The 21,357-nt window shown below is 40.4% G+C and overlaps 1 protein-coding gene, 1 long non-coding RNA gene and 1 pseudogene across 2 annotated transcripts; all 3 read right to left on the minus strand.

Annotated features, from left to right (window-relative positions):
• Positions 1-530: 530 nt before the first annotated feature.
• Positions 531-2,961, minus strand: LOC113568827 (chemerin-like receptor 1). The gene is made up of 2 exons (XM_026996983.3): positions 2,859-2,961; positions 531-1,736 (listed from the first exon to the last, which is right to left on the minus strand). The coding sequence occupies exon 2, from the start codon at positions 1,720-1,722 to the stop codon at positions 766-768; it is 957 nt and encodes a 318-aa protein (XP_026852784.2). The 5' UTR covers positions 1,723-1,736; positions 2,859-2,961; the 3' UTR covers positions 531-765.
• A 736-nt stretch (positions 2,962-3,697) lies between these two features.
• LOC113568855 (chemerin-like receptor 1) lies at positions 3,698-5,573 on the minus strand (annotated as a pseudogene).
• An 11,652-nt stretch (positions 5,574-17,225) lies between these two features.
• Positions 17,226-21,070, minus strand: LOC118241482 (uncharacterized). Its single transcript, XR_004776117.2, has 3 exons — positions 20,245-21,070; positions 18,880-19,019; positions 17,226-17,600 (listed from the first exon to the last, which is right to left on the minus strand). It is a non-coding gene; the product is annotated as an uncharacterized LOC118241482 (long non-coding RNA).
• Between the last annotated feature and the right edge of the window lie 287 nt (positions 21,071-21,357).

Here is a 21,357-nt window from a genome sequence, read left to right on the forward strand (position 1 = left end):
TATTATTTACTTTTAAACTTGTGCCTGCCCCCCACACCTTTTTGTTTTCTTTGTGTTCTCCATCCTTCAATAACTGTCCATTCCCTGAAGCATCAAGTTTCTTTGTCAGCGAGTTGCCTAGGAGCACCTGTAACCTCCTGTGCTTGTTGCTTCCAGGTATCAGTGTAGTAGATGCAGGATAGTGCTGTTTCCACCATACTCTGTTGACACAGGAGGGTGCTGTGCCCTGAGCTCCAGATGTTTATCAGTAAAATTGTCCTTCAGTGGCATCAGACCATTTAAGTTGATCTTCATTTCTCGAATGCTTTTGGAACACTTGCAGAACTACATGGTTCTTCGAAGACATGTCAAATTGTTCACAAACTGCCTTGACTAAGCAGAGACACTTTCCTCATTTGCTCATGTGGTTCATTTGACCTTTCAGAAAAGAAGTAAAGGAAGCGTGTGGTTTTCCGTGGAAAATATTATTCATGTTTCAACAGCAGTTAAGAGACAGCAGAGATAAAAAAAAAAAAAAGGTGCAAGTAAAAATGTGGGCTTGATTTGTAAAAATATCACTTGGGTGTCTTGTCTCACCCAAGTGTGTTGCAGGACATTTCTTCTTTTGATGCATATCTTCTCAACATGCTCAAAACTATGAAAGCACCAGCCAACATAAAGTATTGTGACTGTGAGGTTCAAAATTTGCAGAAAAATATTAACTGTACAAATGTTTCATGTCCCCTGAACTGACTTAGTGATAGACGTTCCTCGGACTGTGCTCCTTCACTCCTCCTCGATTGCACTCTCAATCTTCGACAGAATTGCATAAAAGTTCCTCTTAAAATCCTTCCCCATGAAAGCATAAAGAAATGGGTTCATAAAACTGTTTGCAGTGGCTAGAGCGGCAGCAATGTTTTGTCCAGTGGGAACAAGACTGTGATATTTAGTGTCAAGTTCCATGAAAGCAACAGTATGAAAAGGAAACCAGCAGATAAAAAAGCAAACAATCAGCACTGTCATGATCCTAAATGGCTTTTTGGACTTTGCCATCTGGTTGGTCTTCAGCTTTCGGCTGATGACAGCATAACAGGTGACAATGACCAGGAATGGGATCACAAATCCAAAAATGAATTGGCACACTACAATGGCAATATGGTCTTGATTCTTAACATCTGTGTATCTGTAGTAACACGTTTTTATTGTAGTCATGTGATCTTCCTTGATGTTCCGGTAAATGGCTGATGGTGTGCTAAGCAGTGCTGAGACAATCCAAGCCAGCATGACTATCACAGAGGCCGTTTTTACAGAGCGCTGGTTCTGTGCCCAGACAGGAAACATAATGACCACACAGCGGTCCACGCTGATGATGAGGAGGAGGAAGATGCTGCTGAACATGTTAATGAACATGATGAAGGACTGGAGCTTGCACAAGAAAAACCCAAAGACCCAGTTGTCTTTAACCATATAGATGACATAAAATGGCAGGAAGGCACAGAACAGGAAGTGAGACATGGCCAGGCTGAGGTGCCAGGTTGTGTTGACCGACTTCTTCATGCTGAATCCAGCGATCCACATCACTAGACCATTTCCAGTGACACCCAGCACAAAGATGATCACATTGGCTGTTGCTAAGATCACACACATCGTATCTCTGCATGATGGTGAAGACACTGTTGGGGTATCAGTTGTGTCTGGGTAGTCATAATCATAGTAATTTTGTATCTCTTTGATGGGATTCATGATGTCTCTAGATTCTGTACAGAATCAAGAAACAGAAACAGAAAATGTTATTCTGACTTACAACAAAAACCTCTTTTAATGACTTCACTTCTTCCTAGATGAGGTTTGATAATGAGCTGTAAACTGTAAAGATTCAGATAACAAAAAGAGCAAGACCTCTGTGAGGATTAATCCTAAATTAAATAAGATTAATGATGCTCTGATGGCCTCTGATGCTACTGATGGCCTCTACAAGCCACCTAGAGACTGCTCAAATCAGCTATGCTGATAAAGTGAATTTTCTTTCTTTTTTTTTTTATCTTCTATCTCAACAAAATAGACTTGCTTGTTTCTTGCCTCACTCCTAACTTTGATGAAATGTCATACACAGGTGTCTAAAAACTGCATGTAGTTAAAATTATTTTGTTGTTACAAACAAGCCTAAAACAGTACTAGTCAAAATGAGGTTCTCTATCAGGGTAAAACAAATACAAATAAATCATTCAAAACATTTTCTCTTCTACTGTCTAGGTATTCTATTCAATCAGTATGTAGGTATTTCATGAGTTTGTATATATGATGAGATTTGTGCAGACTGGTCATCTTCCCTTCACTAGTCAGGATATGCTTTGACAGGGTGAGTTTCAGCCCAGTTAAGGGGACAGAACCAGACATGGAAGACTGATTCTTTCTTTATTCTTCTGCCCATATCTAATTTTCAATGCCTCCTCATCTTTATCTCCATTTTTCTACATATTATCTCCATACTTGGTCTTACATGCAGTGTACACACAGTTTGCTATACTGTCTTACAGCAACCCAGTCACTGTCTTCTGTTTGTGGTACTCAGCAAGTATTTCAAAATAGTATTTAATTCATGTCCAATTTAAAGGCAATATCTGTACATTTCGGAAAGGTTTCATACATTGTACAACACGTAAAACTGAAACTATCTGAACCAAATGAATCAAATTCATAGTACTAACTGTGCAGGCATAACATTGGTTGGGGCTTCCTGTGTAATACAATAGAAGTATCTCACAAAGATATGCACAATACACATATCTACAATAATGCAATTTCTTAACTGCAACGTCCTGTATATTCTGTAAGTGACTGTAGCCTATATGTACAGATTTGAATGATGATTGACTCACTTTTTGATGTCTCTCGCTTTGGTGTAGAATTTGTGGTTTTAATTTCAGTAATGGCAAACCTTTTCGTGTTAGTATAGCTTCATGTCATCAAGTTCCTTGCTGAACTGAATAAAGTTTTTGGCTGAAAGAAGGTGTTGCAAACCACATAGTCACACTTCCCCTACACCTACCACTGTGTGCTGCAGTGCCTCTACTGTTCTGTTGGGTAATTGGCACCAGAGGAGTCACACAGTGCTAGAGGTAACATGGAGAGCTAAAAATGATTCACAGCTTATCAGTTAGATCAACTAACGTCTCCAGCCACCACCATACTCCTCTTAACAACACACACACACACACACACACACACACACAAGCTATATGATGCATGTAGAGAAGGTTCTTATTGTAAATCTAATGCATGCTAAACAAAATCCAGCAATGAATGCCTTCAGACAACAAAAGTAAATCAATAATATTTATGTAACAAGACTATTACAGTTCATTAATCATGACAGATCATCATGCACATCATACACAATCTACAGGAACTGCAGAATGAAAGCATGACTATGCAGATTACAATATATATTTACACTGTGCCTGAGCATCAGAAATTGCATTTTTTGGACTAAAATATATCCAATCTGGAGCTGAATTAAATTTGCTGATTCTGTTTTAGCTCTTGATCAAGATTATCATCAAGACTAGACATAATTTGCATCCATAAGAAAATTGGTCAGAACTTGATCATAATCGCAGACAGAGGTCTCACTCCTTACCTTCAGTTCAAGTACTTAGAAAACCTGAGTGTATTTACATTTTTTTTCAACTGGAACATTACCTACTTAAAAGAATAGTTAGTTATGGAACTGCATTAATTTCTTTACCACAGCTCCAGATGAGGGCCAGATGTGAGTGGAAGCTCTGCATCCATAGAGCTGGAGCATGACAGGTAGTGGCTCAGCGTGCATTGCTCCTCTCCTATTGCATTCACCATCTTTGAAACCAGCGAGCTCTTGAACTTTCTCCTGAAATCGTTACGCATGAACACGTAGAGTATCGGGTGAGGAAGCTATTTGCTGACACAATCAAGGTGCCAGCTCTGAGTGAGATGGGGATGACCTCAGCATGGATGCTTTGGTTCAGCTCAATCAGCACTAATGTTTGGTATGGAAGCCAGCACAGGAAAAATGTCACAATGAGTGCTGCCATGACCTTAAACAGATCTTGCCATCTGGTTGCTTCTCAGTTTGAAGATGATGATGGAGTAACAGGTGATGATGATCAGGAACAGGATGAGGATTCCAATAAGGAACCGGCTTGTAGCGATGGTTTCATGACTGTACTGACTAGTGCTATAGTTGTTCAGGCACCAGCTTGTGCCCAGATGTTGCTGAACATTGCAAAAAATGATGGATGGAATGCTGCAGAGACGACCCAGGATTAATGCTTGAATTAATAAAATAATTGCTGTATGTGCAGACATAACAGGAAATGCCTTAGACGTGCATATGTGTGATTGTGCAAGAAGACCTGTATATGTGACAGTTAGAGGCGAGGGCTGAAATGGAAAAGTACTAAGCAGAAGTGGCGCAAGGCGAGAAAACTATAAGTCTGTGTATTGCGAAGTTATGCTTTGGATCTCACTCGCACAGCGCTGTGAAGTGACATCTCCAGAGCTCTGCATTAATAAAAGGCCACAAGGTAACGCACTGTTTCCGGTCTCTTCTTTCATGCATCAACGGACACGACAGTGTCTTTATCAAATCAAGCAGGAGTCTGTAGTGCATCTCTTTCTGAGACTTATATATTCTTTGGGGGGATTTAACTACAAAGAAGAATGTAACCCGCATACTACCAAAAAAGTCATGAACTCCTACTGAGATTTTGATCAAATTTATTCCATTAGTATGATTAGATGTCAGCCAGTGAAACAAGAGCAAACGTTTCAGCTTGACGTGCTATCGTCTAGATTTACCCAAGAAACGTAAATCTAGAAGAGTGTTTGGCTTCTCTAAATGGCGTGCCACAGGCGAAGTGTGGTCTAATCTGCGAACCGCACTGATGTGTTCAATAATTCTACTGCGTAACGCTGGGTTAGTTTTTCATCGGTTAGTTTCGTATGTATCGAGAGGGTTGGGGTATAAAAAAGAGGGGGAGACCGAGATAAACCACTATTACACAGGGAGATTTTTATATTTGTGATTTGGCTTCCATGTTTCCCACGGGGATGAATGAAGTCCTTAATCTTAAACTGTTTTTTTTTTTTTTGTTTGTTTGTTTGTTTGTTTTTGTAAGAGGGGACATTGCCATTTCTTAACATATTTTAATATATCTTTTTATTGCTTCTTGTTATATACATTTTCCTTTTCGGCTTCATTATATTTATTTTTCTTTTACTGTTACTGTCCCTTTAAGGTTTACATTTATCGCATTTAGCTGACGCTTTTATCCAAAGCGGTTTACAATTATAACTGAGTACAACTTGAGCGATTGAGGGTTAAGGGCCTTGCTCAGGGGTACAGCGGTAACTTGGCAGTGGTGGGGCCTGAACCAGCAACCTTCCACTGAGCTACCACAGCCACCTTTAAGGCACTAATTACTCAACGTGAACGTCAGTTTTAGCCTATAAAAGGTAAGCCTATAACAGATGGTTTCTCATGGTAACCTGAAACGTTTATTATTGTTTCAGTGCCTACCTGTCACGGACTGCTCCTCCCCCATAAGCCACATGGTACGGCCCGCTAAGTGTGGGGGATCCACATGTGTATTGTTTATCTGTTTTGTAACCACACCCCCCTGGGATTGCACACACGTGCACAGGCTTTGTCAAGTGTTGCCATGTCTATTTAAACCCCTGTCCGTGTCCGCTTCCTTTGCTGGTCATTGTCGCTACGTAAGTTGTTTATCATATGTATGATATGATATACACATATCTGCCTGTGAATCGTACCTTGATTTTGTATTTCTCGTTGCTGATTTTTACCTGTCCCTTTTTTGGATTTATCCACCTGGTTTTGGATTGCACTTCTGGTTTTGACACAGGCTGTTCTTTCTCCAAGATTCGGATTTCCCCTTACCTTGCCCTTTTGGTTTCGACCCTGGTTTGTTCAGCCACCACTGTGTTGAAATGCATACACATGACTCTAATCTGTGCTACCATAATCACTCCTATGTAAAACCACAAGAAGGAACTCTACCCAAACATTTGTATTTATTGTTTTCCCACATTAGACAGACAACTTTGGATGGAGCTAATTACACAAGTGGAAATTTACAGTTACACTGTTTTTTATTAGTATATTAGCATTAGAAATAGTAATAGCTGCTATAACAGTAATATAAATGAGTAATTTAATTTTGATAATGATACTAAAAAATAATCCATGTTAAATCCAGTTATAAGAGTATCTGGAGTGAAAAGGCAGAACAATGAAAGTAACAAAAACCATGTAAAAGATCGACTGAGGCTAGATCTGTTCAAACATACCTGAAGAGTAAAGGAAAACATCTTACATGTTTAACTTGTTTGTGTGTGTTTTCTGAATGCCCATTAACAACTGTTTAAATAGGTGTTGTTAGTCACTCTGCACAAAACAATCCATTCATAAGAACACTGGTAATGTAAGCATCAAATTAATAATTACACAGTTTTAAAATATAGATGTGCCCCACATACTGCAGTATTTTAGGCACTAAAACAGTTTTAGAGTCTATATATTTAATGGACTTCTAATTGCACAATAGCCTCTTTAGAAAATATGCAAAATGGTGAGCCCTTTCACTAAAAACCCACAATGGTGTCATGTTTGCGTATCTGCAGGGGTTCACACAGTACAGGTGATGAGATGGCTGTGAGATGGATGATGATGGAATCAAGAGAGGATCCATACAGTACAGCTATTACGGAGAAGAATACATCAGTCTGGATCTGAACACACACACCTGAATTGCAGCTAATGATAAAGCTAAAATTTCCAAACACGTGTGGGATTCTGATGTTGCTTATAGTGTGAACCAAACAAACTACCTGGAGAACACCTGTATCAGTGGTTACAGGAGTATGCAGAGAGGAAAGGTAGAGTGTGTGATCTGCTCTATTAATGTAACTGCACCTGCTGGTCAGACACACTGCATTCCCCCTCATCACTGTAACACTGCTGCTCAGACATGCTGCATTCCCTCTCATCACTGTAAACTTGCTGCTCAGACACACTGCATTCCCTCTCATCACTGTAAAGCTGTACCTCAGGGGTAGGTGTACCTTTGCAGAAAGAGAGACTAAATAGGCTCCAGCTGATCTAGCTATGGCAGCACAGTTAAAAGGATAGAGTGAGAAGGAAGCACAGGCATGAGGGCACACTGGAACATCAGCACTCCACCACTCTCAGTCTATAAACCAAAAGAGAGTGACCAACAATGGTGCACACACTGACAGGAGTTTAAATAGACAGACAAACATACAACAGTAAACCCTGTGCAGGTGTGTGCCTAACCCTGTTAGCTCTTGTCTCTGGTGTGAAGGAAACCACCCGGCCAGTTCCTGGCTCCGTTGTGAGAGATGCCGCCTGGCCATTTCCCGCCTCTAGCGCGAGAGACGCCGCCCGTCCTGACCCAGTTCCACTCCCCGGCACGAGAGACGCCAGCCGTCCTGAGCCTGTTCCCAGTTCCCAGCATACTGGATGCCGCCAGTTCTGTTCCTGTTTCCGGCATAATGGATGTGCCACTTCTGTTTCGTGTGTCACTCCATTCCTGTAGTGGTGCAGCCCCGCCTCTGGACCCCCCAGACCCGCCGCCGCTGAATGCCACGTCACCGGACCTGCCAGTTCCTGTTTCTGGAGTGGAAGAAGCCACTCCACAAGTCCCCGTCCCTCGTACCAGGCCATTCCCTGTGGTTTCTCCTCGAGACTCCACTGTGCCCCTAAATGCTAATACCATGTGCCTCCTAAGACGCTTAGGACTCCTTCGGCAACACCTCGCAGCAAGCCAGTGACTCTTAAGCCCTCTCTGTCGGCCTCACGGACCCCTACGACTCCTATTTCTACACCTTATATATCTCCTCTGCTCCTTCAGACTGCAGCGCCAGACCCCATTACTGCCCCCTTGTCTGCTTCTGTGTCTTCAGTTCCTGTGTTGCCTACTCCTGTTCCTGGTTTTGTCCTTGTCCCTGTTCATGTGTCTATTCCCATTTGTGTGAAGATTGTCCGTCCTGTTACTCTGCCTTGTGGTATTGTTGTTGCCGTACCTGTACCCGTTCCCGTCCCAGTACCTGTACCATGCCTGCCGTGTATTTTGTTCCTGTGTCCATCTCTGTCATAGTTCACATCATGTCCTCTGTTTTTACCTCTTCCCCCGTGCGTGACACCAGTTTTTCTCCTCTCCTCTCTCTGCTTGTCTCTGTGCTCATCTCGAATTCCGACCGGGTCTCCAGTGACTCCTTTTCCCCATCAGGCTCCTGTCCTTTGGTCTGTCCCTACTGCACTGCCTGTCCACGGTTTAACCCTGAGACCGACACATATCCCTGGTCCTGTCGCATTCCATGTCCGCAGTCCTGCCCTGTCTCCTATGCCTGTTTGTAATCCTACCCCTGGCCCGGCTTCTACTTCTCTGTTTACTCCCTGTGTCCCCTCAGCTGTTTCCTGTCCTGCCTCGTCATCCCTAGCTCCTCCTTTTATTCCGGTCCCTGCATCGTGTAGCCCTTTTGTTCCAACTCCCTGTCTTGCCTGAACTCCCACCCCTGTTCCACCCTCTGGTATTATGCTTGTTTTTGTTCTTGTTCCTGTTCCTGTGTCCGTTCTGGTACCCTTGTCTGTTTTTGTTCCTGTCCCTTTGCCCCTGGTCTGTTTTGAAATGTTTCTTCCTGGTTCTGTTTTGGTTTTGGTGTTCCGGGTTTTGCGGGCCCTGGTGTTGCGCGCGTTGGTGGGGGGTTCTGTCATGAATGGTCACCTTCCTGGCATCACTGTTTCTTTAGTTTTTCTGTCGTGTCTTTGTTTTTCCTTCACTTCCTTGTTCCTTTCCTTGGTTTCGTTTTCTCCGCCCCTCATCTGCTCTTCAGTTCCAGTCCGTGTTTTAGTTATCTCTGTTATGTTCACCTGCGTCTGATTATCCTTGATTGTTTTGGTTATTTTAGCCCTGGCTTTTGTCTTCTAGTTTGTTGGTTATTTTGGTAAGTTACGTTTGTTCTGTTGTGTTTAAATTCTGCTCGTGGGACTGTTGTCGCCATTGCTTTTCCATTTGTTCAGTTTGTGTATTATTTTTGCTTCATCGTTTTTCCTCCTTGCCTTGGTTTATTTTACTCTCCATGTTTGTGTTTCACTCACTTAATAAACCACCTCCTGCATTTGCATTCTGCCTCTTGCCTGTTTCTATTGGGATCGATACACCTACCTCACTCTGCCTGCTAATGACTTCTGCTAGTGCTGGAGTAAATGGGTCTAGTCCTAATAATGTTCTAATTATTAATAACATTAAACAACTGACATTGCTTGTTGTAATAAACTTGCTTTCTTAAAATTGTTAGTTGGTAAAATTCGAAACGTTAGTAGGACATAATTTGCTAGGGGGGGATTTATCAATATACTGTTTGCAGCCTTTCAGATCACAAATGGCATAGAAAAATTGAAAGGGGAAAAAAGTCTAGACCAGGACATCCAGTTTAATATATAACTACAGTAATTACATAATAATTAACCCACAGCGAGTTGGACAGAAGGAGGCTAACTCGGATTCAAGCCTCCATATTTACAGTAAAATTACGTATTAGTAGCAGCTGAATGTTTGTAACAGATCAGATGCTGTCAAGACAGAACATCAGTCCAATAAGTCACATATTTCATTTAACATATAATTTTAGCGTAAATACTGTTTTGATACGTTTTCCAAATATATTGACAATTGCCCGACTAGCCTAACCATTAGCCAGCTACATACATGCTAATGCCGGATGAATACTAAAACAAGAAGAAAAGTAGGGCTTTCATGGTCACAGTACGGTGATCCATCGAAAACCAAACTTCAACCACAAAGTCATGAAAGAAACTTTAATCAAACCAGAATGATAAATGTATTATTTTAACTTTTGACTGAAACATTTATATTCTGTAACATTGCATGAGTAACACCTCCCATTAGGATTAACACCTTCCCTTAGGAGTATCACCTAACGTCAGGACAAGTTTAAATATACCAGTGAAAAATTTTAGTTAGAAAATTGCAGTAAAGGAAGTTAATTCAGGTGCAGGTGTGTGTAGGCGTGGTTACAAATAAACATACAAGACCCTCCCACTGCATGCGGCTGGCCAAACGACGTCACTCGTGAGAGGCGAGCGTCCTGTGACGCTCCGTCATTAACTCGTCGGCTCTTACGGTTGCGTCATACTATTAAAGGCATATTAACCTAGTTTCACTCGTAGGTTAAAGTAACACGTGGGATACATTTGATGCACACACACACACACACACACACACACGTGTATACAGTGTGTGAGGAAAAAAAAAACATTAAAAAACGCAATAAGGAAGAAATTTGCCCTGAGATTATACGTTTAAGGTGTTTTTTTTCACAACAGGTATGAAATAATGACTTGCAGTCCACCTAATTTAATCAAACCTAGGCACCCACCCATGTCCCACAATGAAATATAAAGGCTGTAAATTCCCCTGCTGTTTGGCACTGTCATGCCAAGCCTGTTTGGTAGCGGGAGATGTTAAGTCAGTGGAGCAGAAACCACCTTTGATAAGGTGAAGAACAGCTCCCCCTGCTGGTGCATGAAAGCATCTCTGGTCTCTAGCCATTAACCCTTGTGTGGTGTTCGTATTTTTGTTAATCAGCCAATGTTTGCGGTTCTGGAGGGGCCCACCGCATTATTTGGTTTCTGAATCAATACAGCCATAACAATTTATGTAATAAAAATACCAGATGGTTTCTTTATGACAAATACTAGCAATAAAGACAGGATATATGATTAATATTTACCATTTACCCCTTTTAAATCATATTTATAAATGATAGTGCGAATTGTTTATGTGATAAAATGTAAAAACAAAAATGTAAAAAAGAAAAAAGGAAAATTCAATATCAGCATATCGGTGGAAAAACATGTTTATTTAGATTTATGTTAATTGAACACATTTGTGTCAGTATAAAAAACATCAGCCCCATTGAACACATACACATTGAACACATGTGGGGCAGAGTTTTTCTCTGTGTGTGTTGCATATGTATTTCCTGCACCTGATGCATGTGTATTCTTCCATGCATATGATGACACATCATCACAGGCAGCCCAGATCTTGAGTAGGTATTTTGCGGGTTTAGATGCTATGTATTGCCTGAAGGGGCAGCGGCCCCTAAATGACACCAGCTGTTCATCAGCAGTGACATTGGGGTCAGGGTTGTAAAACAGGGGGAGGCGGTGCACCCACTTGTCTCATACTGTTCTGATGGCAGCTAGCTTGTCTCTCTGCTGCCGAGCTGGTCTGTCATTTCAGTTATCGAAGCAGATAATCCTGGAAATTATTTGAAAGTTTTCTAGTGACCTTGTGGCACAGAACAGGTCTCTGCCAGTTTCTGCATCCCACAGGGATTCTGTGGATTCCCTTTGGATCGGAAAACTCCAGCAAGGTTAAGAAGCCCAAGGTATGCACATAAATGGGTTTGGTCCATGGCCTTCTAACCCTCTTGAAAAACATGCCTCTAAATTGGTGCAATCCAGAATAATTTTCTGGATGTCATCCAGGATGAACATTTCAAAAGAAGACCCGATGTCCTAGACTTGAATAACTGCCATCTGTCTTGGCTCTGGTTGCATCGTTATCACATTGGCAGACCTGCGGGGTGGCTCTTTCTTTGGCCAAGGAGACCATTCAATTTCACCATTTTTTGACATCCATATTTCTCCATATGCTATCTGCTGATGTCCTGACTGCTGTTGGGCTGGTCCTGCAGGGGGCTGCTGATGGGCTGGTCCTGTGGCTGGTCCTGCCTGATGGGCTGGTCCTGTAGCTGGCTGGTGAGGGGTTCCTGAGGCTGGTTGTTGACTTCTTCGTTTTGATGGTTGTTCATGTTCAGTTTCATCCTCTTCAGACTCACTGTCAGACTCTGAATTGACAGAAATATTATCTTCAAATTCAGAAAATTCCTCCTCTTCATTATTTTCCCAATGTTCTCTCTCTTCAAAAATAATTTCTAAGGCCTTCTGAACAGAGAACCTCTTTGCCATCTTGATCAACTGCTATGCATAGCCACACACACACACACACACACACACACACACACACACACACACACACACACACACACACACACACACACACACACACATACACAGATATTTATTGGTTGTACTCCGCCAACAATTTTGAGGAGTGTGAGAAAATATAGAATAATTCCCGCAAAATAGAGGGTGTAATGTGCGGGAATTTAGGAGCAGACAGCTTGAAATATAACAATGTTGCAGTCTTGTCTGTGAGTAGTAGGACCTTGTGCGTGAACACATATGCAAACACACACACACACACACACACACCCACACACACACACACACACCACAAACACAAACAGACACTAACAGTAGGCCACGTAGGAGGTCACTTTTATTATGCATGAGTCCAGTGGACCTGCAAACCACTTGTGTAATATAAATGTGTAGGGAGGGTGTACAATGTGAAGTCATTAAAAATGTGTTATGATATATGTTCTTCACAGGAAATGACTTAAAGCCATAAAATCTGAGGTTGAAATAATAATCAATCGCAACATTTTTCTTTTGGTAAACATTGAAAATGGGTCCCACAGACCCAAACACCACACAAGAGTTAAACAGATCCTTGCCATTAAACAGATTTCAGATGAGTGCCATTTCAGTGAAGCAACGGTGATTCATTTCCAGTGATTACATGACATTCAGTTTGAAGCAAAGCTCCAAAACAGTATTTGTGAAACAGGAGTTTAAAAACTTGAGACATGTTTCTAAAATCTGCTCCACACCACACTGACCCACCTGGACAAAGGGAGGGGTAATTATATTAAAATGCTGTTTGTCGACTACAGTTCAGAATTTAACACTATCATCCCCTCCCTACTCAGTACTAAGTTAGAAGATCTAGGACTGCATACATACCTGTGCGACTGGATCTCCAACTTCCTAACAGACAGACCACAATCAGTACGGGTGGGCAACTGTGTCTCATCCACCCTCACCCTCAGCACTGGAGCTCCTCAGGGTTGTGTCCTAAGCCCCCTGCTCTACTCACTGTACACCTACGACTGTACAGCCACTTCCAGCTCCACCATCATTGTCAAGTTTGCTGATGACACCGTCGTCATGGGCCTGATCTCGGACAACGATGAGAGGGGCTACCTGGAGGAGATTAAACACCTGGAAAACTGGTACCAGGAAAATAATCTCCTCCTAAATGTCAGTAAGACAAAGGAGCTGATCGTGGATTGCAGCAAGAAGCAGGAGCGGCACTACCAACCTGTGGGGATCAGTGGAACCACGGTGGAGAGAGTAGATAGTTTCAGGTACCTTGGTGTTCACATCTCGCAGCACCTGTCCTGGTCCCGCCATACCAACTCCCTGGCAAAGTAGGCTCTTCAGCGTCTTTACCACCTCAGACGCCTAAGAGACTTCAGACTGCCCTCCAAGGTACTGCGGAACTTCTACACCTGCACTATCCAGAACATGCTCATGGGGAACATCACAGTCTGGTTTGGGAACAGCACCAAGCAGGACAGACAAGCACTCCAAAGGGTGGTGCGTTCAGCAGAGCGCATCACTCATACGGAACTTCCTGACCCGTAGACCATCTATTACAAGCGGTGCCAGACCAAGGCCAGGAGGATTGTGAAGGACCCCACCCATCCCAACAACAGGCTCTTCTCTCTGTTGAGGTCAGGGAAGCGCTTTCGCTCCCTGAAGACCAAGGCAGAGAGACTGAAGAGGAGTTTCTTCCCACAGGCCATTTGGGCCCTGAATCAGAGAAACTGATAAACTATGGGGACCACCACCACCATATAACATGTAACTGTAAATATGTTCAATTGGAAGATGGAACTGTACACTGTGTACATACATATACATATATACATGTCCATATATACATATGCATTGTATATTGTGTATATAAACATAATATACATATATTGTACATACATTGTTTAATATATTTTATATATATTTAGATATATATTTCTCTATGCACCTCTGTTTTTTTTCCCTCAGTTTGGACAGAGCACTCTAAAACCATTTCACTGCGAGTTATACTGTGTATGACTATGTATGTGACAAATAAACCAAGCTTGAACTTGAAATCTTTATTGAGCAAACCTGATCCTAGGTTCACACCCCACAACCTTCACCAGGAATAGAGCTTCAGGACAGTGCAGTGCATTGTTCTGTTTTATTTTACCTTGTATTAAATATCACAAATGAATAAGATAATAAGATGATAATAATAAGATGAATAAGGATCAAAAATCAAAACAATGCCTACTCTAACATAAAGACATATTTCAGTATTCTCAGTTCATGTCCATTTATACACCATTTATATATGATAGTCCTGAATCTAAATTATTTCATTCTCTGTTTGATAGAAATGGTTTTAAAATGTTTAGACATTAAACATTAAAAAAAAGGAGCATTCAAACTCATCAAACAAACAAATATCATCCCTCCTGGTCTTCTTTGAATTTCAGAGGTCAACGTGGTAGTAAACATACACATTCATATCTATTTAAACAGCTCCTACAGTAGATATTAAGGTCTGGGGGACTCAGTTTTAGTTAAAGGACTTTTGTACCATATCCTAATGGTTTTGTACCATATCCTAATGCTTTTTTGTTGTTGTTGGTTTTTTTTTTCTGTTCTTCCTTCAGTTTTCCAATGAGTCTTAAAGCAAAAAAAATGAGAAGAGTGTGTTCCTATGTTTTGCCCCAGTTCAAGTTTTAGTATTTTTTTACCTGGTAAAATTGTAAATAATATTCTTGGTTTCCATTTTGCTCTATTAGGTGAGCTCATCATCTCATTTTTCATTTCCTTCCTCAGTTCTTCATTTGCCCCCCTTTATCTATCTAAACTTTGTAGCCTAACACAGGAGATGCTCGTTGGGGAGGAACAGTGGCCCCATCTCCTCTCTTCCCACCATGCTCTTTGTTTGTGTTTCTACCTGCCCATGTTCATTTGTTGCCCCTGGCCCCGCCCCCTACTCATGTTAATTCCCTTCCCGTATCCATCTGACTGTTCCTTATTCAGAACCAGGAACCATCAGTCAAGGCAGACAAATATGCTTTGCAGTTGTACAGTTAGTACCACCAACATTATGCTGGTATGCTGGTGGTATTTGTCACGGGACGCTCCCCCCTACGAGTCACGCGTTATGGCTTGCCACGTGCAGGGGGGTTCACCTTGTTTGTGGTCACGCCTTTTGTGATTGAATGCACCTTCACAGGGTTTAATGTCATGTCTATTTAAACTCAGCTAGTGTGTGCATGGTGTTGGACATTGTTAGGCTGCTGTTATATGTAAAACACATGTAGTCATTGTTAAATGTTATTGTGATCTGTGTTTTATTACATATGGAAGTCTTTCATTAATATTGTGTATGAGTGCCAACGGTGTTGTTCGTGTCTTTCGTTAATAAATGTTTCACTTTATCGAGTGAGTCTGTGCGTCCTGCTCCATGCCCATCGACACTCGGGCCAGCAGAATTGTTACAGTATTAAGCATAAAGTGGTAAGAGTTTCCCCCAACTGACTAACTTTTCTTATATGTTTTTATAGCTGTTAGTCACAGAGAAAACATGGTAACTCTCACTTTCACAGGGAGAAAGCTATTATGTAATATGGACTGGTAGTAGATGGTCATTGTTTCAACTAAAATTGTAATTAATTAAATTGGTAATTAATTACAAATAAATAAATACACATAATGAGTAAATGCACATATGCAAATAAACAAGTTTTATGAGGAACTCTTTAGAATACTTTCACATTCTAAAGAGTTCCTTATGAAACCCAAAAAAAACAAAACAGAGAAGAGAGTTTAAAAAGGTTTATGCCAAAGACAGGCCCTGTTTCACCTGAAGACACTCTCAGGTCATGAAGGCTTGTTTTAACAGAGCTCCTCAAATGAGCGTATGTGATCAGTCAACTAAAAATGGGTTGGAAAAAAGCAGGGGGTACCTAGTGAGACCAGCACTCAGTAGTTGTTGATGTAGGATATGTGAAATAAACAGAGGATCCATGCGGAGGTTGGAAACTATTCCTAGTGCAGTGCAATAACAGCAGAGAGAACAGCTGCTAGTGTAACAGCAGAAAGGGAAGGTGGTTCTACCTCAGGCTATGATGTGGTTGAGACCCACTGTTTGCTGTTTAGGTGCAGGTGAGCTACCTGTACACAGACAGACACGCCCACTTACCCTCAGAACTGTTTACAACACATGGTGTGCTGAACCAGAGAAAAAAATACAGCATGGCTGGATATTTTTTTAAAAATTGCTTATATATTGACAGGGATTCTGAAGCATTGCAAGTGAATCTGTTCTCTACCAGTACAAACAAACAACACTTTTCATGTCTTTTCATGTTTTTAGGTCTTTTTGGGGTTTAGCTTAGGGCCAAGCTTAGCATGAGCACCTGTGAAGTCACATTCAGTGTTTTCAGCATGTTCAGCTGTCCTGTGTCAATGTGCTTGTGGTAGATCTCAAAGTTGACTGGCTACCTGTCACAGAGGAAGTACACCATAGTAACATACCAGGCTTGGACTGTATACTTTGAAAATGTTTTGGTGTCTGAAAATTGTTTACATGCTACATTCACAGACCATCATGACTAGACTAACTGTTGTCAGCTTTAATTTTACAGGTAGCTGAAGTCAGCGTTATTAAAAAAAAAAAAAAAAGGTTTAGTAGAGTATATTTCACCTGTATATTTTTGTAAAGGTTAAAAGTGTTAACTTGTAGCACAGAGTATATACAATTTGTGAAAAATCATAATACTGGTGTGTTTATACTGTTAAGAAATTTGAAACAAAGAGGGAGGAGACATCCTTTTAAACAGCTGGTCCCGGGTGGAGAATGGGGCGAAGACTTCCCTTTAAACAGCTGATCCTGGGTTCCTAAAGGGCTGCATTCTCCCTTTTGGCTGGATCTCCATCTACAATACACATAATATTGTATTATGTGACATTGTATTTGAATAATTATAGAGATCCCAATGATGTAAGTGGGGAATGAAGAAATATCCCTGATAGCTAGGTTTAGTCTACCCCCAAGTGGTGAATAGACGTGTCATCATGGCCTTGTCCCGAATCATTGGTAAAAGAGCCTCTAGAGGTCTACAGTAGTGACTAGAATGGGCAAAGCATTCTGTGTCGAACACCCTGGAGCTGTTTCTGAACCTAAATACTAATGACATGCCTTAAAGTGAGTTCCAAGGAAACCACAGAGCACATGTTGAATAAGCAAGTATTTTAATATTCATAGAAATAACCAAACTCATTAGACAATACAAGTATTAAAATTTTGTATTAATAACTAGATAGTCCATAAATAAAATTATTAATCTAAAATATATATACTATTGAAATCTAAATATATATACACTGCTGCTGATGGATTTTGAATCTCTCTCATATATTTAGCAATGTACTGGAATGTACTATAGTAAAAAAGTAGAGATTCAAAACTGTAATAAATTACACAAAGTTTCCATAGAAGCAGGAGATGCAGGATGTTTCAGACACAGGTTCTTCATTCCTATAAATCAACAAATAAACAAACTCAACAATAAGTTGCAGGTGAAACATGACAAAAATGCCACCTTAATACAGATCACTGTATCAGAGCTCAGTCCTAACAAAATCACTTAAACATGTATCAGTAGAACAAGACCTTCAAAAACCAGACTGTTAAGCTTAGCTCTTAAGTTTCTCATGCACAACTATGAGACCAGTTATCTTCAGTAATCCTGTTTGATTATAATAGTTACAGACACATAACTCTCCCCACAGGCCAGTATGACCAGGCAGATTCTCCACTGACTAATATAAACTTTATTTATTTCTCCAAGCTACTCCAAGCCAAGCTACTCATTTCAAAGCTGTTTAAAGGATTTCCATAGTTTGTTAAAATCCCTCATATATTCATTTATCTTTTCTGTGAAGTAAGCTTTTCTATTTCTTTCAATTACTCTATTGACCTCATTCTTTTGATTTATAAATGTGCCCACCTCTCATCATCCTTATTTTTAATGTCTATTCCTCTTCTTAGTTCGTTCCAAAATATCACTATTTATATTACTATTCTTTGATTTATTCCGGCATTGACAGGTAAGTAGCTGGCTAATGGTTAGGATAGTTGGGCAATTGTTAAAATATTTTGAAAACTTTTCAAGACAATATTTAGGCAGTACACTAAAATGATATGTTAAATGAAATATGTGAATTATTGAACGTGGACTGAAGTTGTGTTTTGAGCCTGTTTTTCAGCCTCCGATCTGTTTTAAACTTTCAGATGATCTTTACTAATCCTTAATTTTACTGTAAATATGGAGGATTTAATCTGAGTTAGCCTCCCTCTGTCCAACTCACTGTGTGTTATTTATTACATAATTATTGTAGTTATATATTAAACTGGATGTCCTGGACTAGATTTTTTTCAATTGAAATTCATTTTCTTTGGTGTTTGTGATCTGAAAGGCTGTAGACAGTATATTGATAAGATGTGGTGGACCTTAGACAATCTAAATCTCAGGGTCTCCCTCGCAAATTATGTACTAATAACGTTCTGAATTTGACCAAATAACAGTTTTAAGAAAGCAAATTTATTACACAAAATAAACATTAACAATGTCAGTTGTTTAATGTTATTAATAATTAAAACATTATTAGGGCTACACCCATTTACTCCAGCACTAACAGAAGTCATTGGCAGGCAGAGTGAGGTAGGTAGGCTATGCAGGTGCGTGGTATAAAGGAAGATTCAGACAGGCAGGTAGGGGAACAGGTAGAACAGGTTAATATTCAGATGAGCTTACCCGCATGTGTCAGTCAGAAGCTGCTGCATTTCTGACTAAGGACGCTGTGGTCTGTACATCAGGGAGGACAGTTGAGGTTGTGGTATTATTTAAAACTCTCACTGAAGCAGGCTGGAGAAACACATGCCTCCTGTCTCTTCCTTCGGGTGTGCAGTATATCAGTAGGTGAAAACCACTCAAAGTTACATGTATAAAATCACCTTGTTACTGTATTTATTGACAGGTCAGCATTCTTGATGGCAGCAGATATTTCATACTTGTTTTATACTGGAAATAAGCAACTAGTTTAAAAAAAAATAACTAAGTAATGCACACATCTGCATACTCGTCGGTGCTCTCGAAACCTCTATTCACTAATATTATAGTAAGAACTGGAATCGGCAGGAACACAAGAGACACTAACTCACAGAAAGCTTCGTTTCTCAAGGTTTCTCATGCACGCGGTATAGTGGGATAACATTAAACTAAATGGAAATTGCGTCTGGTACGGCGCCATGCTCACTGTGAAAAACTACGGTTTATATACTTTAAGTAGTTCATGGGTACATTACATTAATACACTATTCTATAGAGTCTTTAATATAAAGTATTAATTTCTTTGAGTTGATTCACTTTTTTCCACCTTTTGTAAACAATTTAAGAAAGCTTGATTCTAAATGTCTCTCAACATCAAATCAGTATTATTTTGATCAGTTGTCGCGAGGCTTCTGAAAGTTGCGAGGATCATAGGTTGCTGCCTACACTTATTATTTGGTAATACGACACTGTTTATAATTCAAAATTCTTTTCAGTGAATTTTGATCACTATAGTGTATTTTAGATCTACCTTTAACGCGCTTATCAATGTACTTTCTCTTCTGACATTGCTACATAAAATGCTGTATAAGGTAATACCTTTTTAGATTATCTAGTTATATTTAGTTTTTACGAGATATCAAATTATGTCCTTATAAATTTCGATTTCTTGATATTGCGATAGATTAATTCCATTATCTCGAGAAAACGTTTGTGTCGAGATAATGAAACAAATAATTTGAGACCTCGATTAAACAAAATTAACTCGTAACGCTAAAATGAGGTGGAAAAAGGTGCAAATTCAGTGCTTCTGGACCTTTTACTACATCCAGCTTCGTAATCACAATCGAGGACGAGGAAACCGATCTGGCTTGGTGATCGCAATATTTTTTTTCATGAAGTTGGTACAATGGCGATAAGTGTCATCAGACTTTGAGACCAACAAACAGGGAGATGATCATGGGCTACAGCTGGGTACAGCAAGACCTTTCTGTAAAACGGGTATTCGGTTTCTTGTAGTATAGCCGGCTTAGCTGGGTTAACTCATATAGTTCTTTGATGGTCGCTTACCTCAGTGTCGAGGGAACATCGGAGAGTTCAAGGGAGTCTACACCTGCTGATCTGAAGTTCGTCTGTCTCTGTAATCGGTGGACAGCTTGGAGCGTATACAGCGGAGCATAACAAGGGACGTTTGTAAATTGCGTGGACTGTCAGAAATCGTATTTTGGTGTGAACCATACCGGTATTGCATGTTACAATTTACATTAAACGATTTTATGTGTCATAGGCATGAAAGCGTCCCTTCTTCTCTCAACCATCAACTTCCTTTACTGCAAATTTGTCCTATCGTGAGGTGCTCGTCCTAACGGCAGGTGTTACTCCTGCAACGTTACAGTATATGAATGTTTCAGTCAAGGTTAACCCTATTGTTTTTGTTCGAATCAACGTTTTTCACAACTTCGTGATTGAAAGCTGGTTTTCAATCAAACCGCGATCATGAAAGTCCTGATTCTCCTCGCGTTTAGCATTTATTCGGCATTAAGTAGCTGGCCTTATGTTTAGGTTAGTCGGACCAGTGTCAAAATGTTTAGAAAATGTATTTAGTGGTTATCAGTGCCGGATGAAATCCTGTGGAGGCCCCTGTAGGCAGTCGAAATCTCTGGACCCCTTGCAAATGATCTCCTAATGTTTTTAATTTACCAACAAAAAATTTTAAACCAATTTTTTTACACAAAACACAATGAAAAGAGTGAAAGAATTCTTAGGTCTCAACAAAAAATGCGCAAAACTGCCTGAACAAGATAGATTCGCTGTTATGGTAGAAATTACACGGCGAAGTTAACAATTTAATCGAAACTCAGAAAAGCTAGCTAGCTAACTAGCTAACTCGACGATGTTCTCGAAGCTTCTACTATTCCACTAGGATGTGAACTCGCGAGACACTGACTCACAGAAGGCTTCGCGAGGTGTCTCGTGTGCGCGCTCTTGTGGGGTAACACTGAACCACGTGAACTAAATAGTGAACATTTCGCCGCTAGAGGGACTGTGTCTGGTACAGCTCCGTTTACACTGTAAAAAACAATGTATGGTTTATGTACTTTAAGTTGTGAATAGGTACATTACATTAATACAGTGTTTACTCTATAGAGTCTTTAATGTAAAGTTTTCATTTCTTTGAGTTGA

This window comes from Electrophorus electricus, chromosome 1 (assembly GCF_041902795.1).
Source record: "Electrophorus electricus isolate QZ-2024a chromosome 1, ASM4190279v1, whole genome shotgun sequence".
In the NCBI taxonomy this organism is placed as follows: Eukaryota; Metazoa; Chordata; class Actinopteri; order Gymnotiformes; family Gymnotidae; genus Electrophorus; species Electrophorus electricus.

Bases quoted from the DNA above. Each gene is read 5' to 3' on its own strand.
- LOC113568827 (XM_026996983.3), bottom strand. From the start codon at position 1,722: ATGAATCCCATCAAAGAGATACAAAATTACTATGATTATGACTACCCA.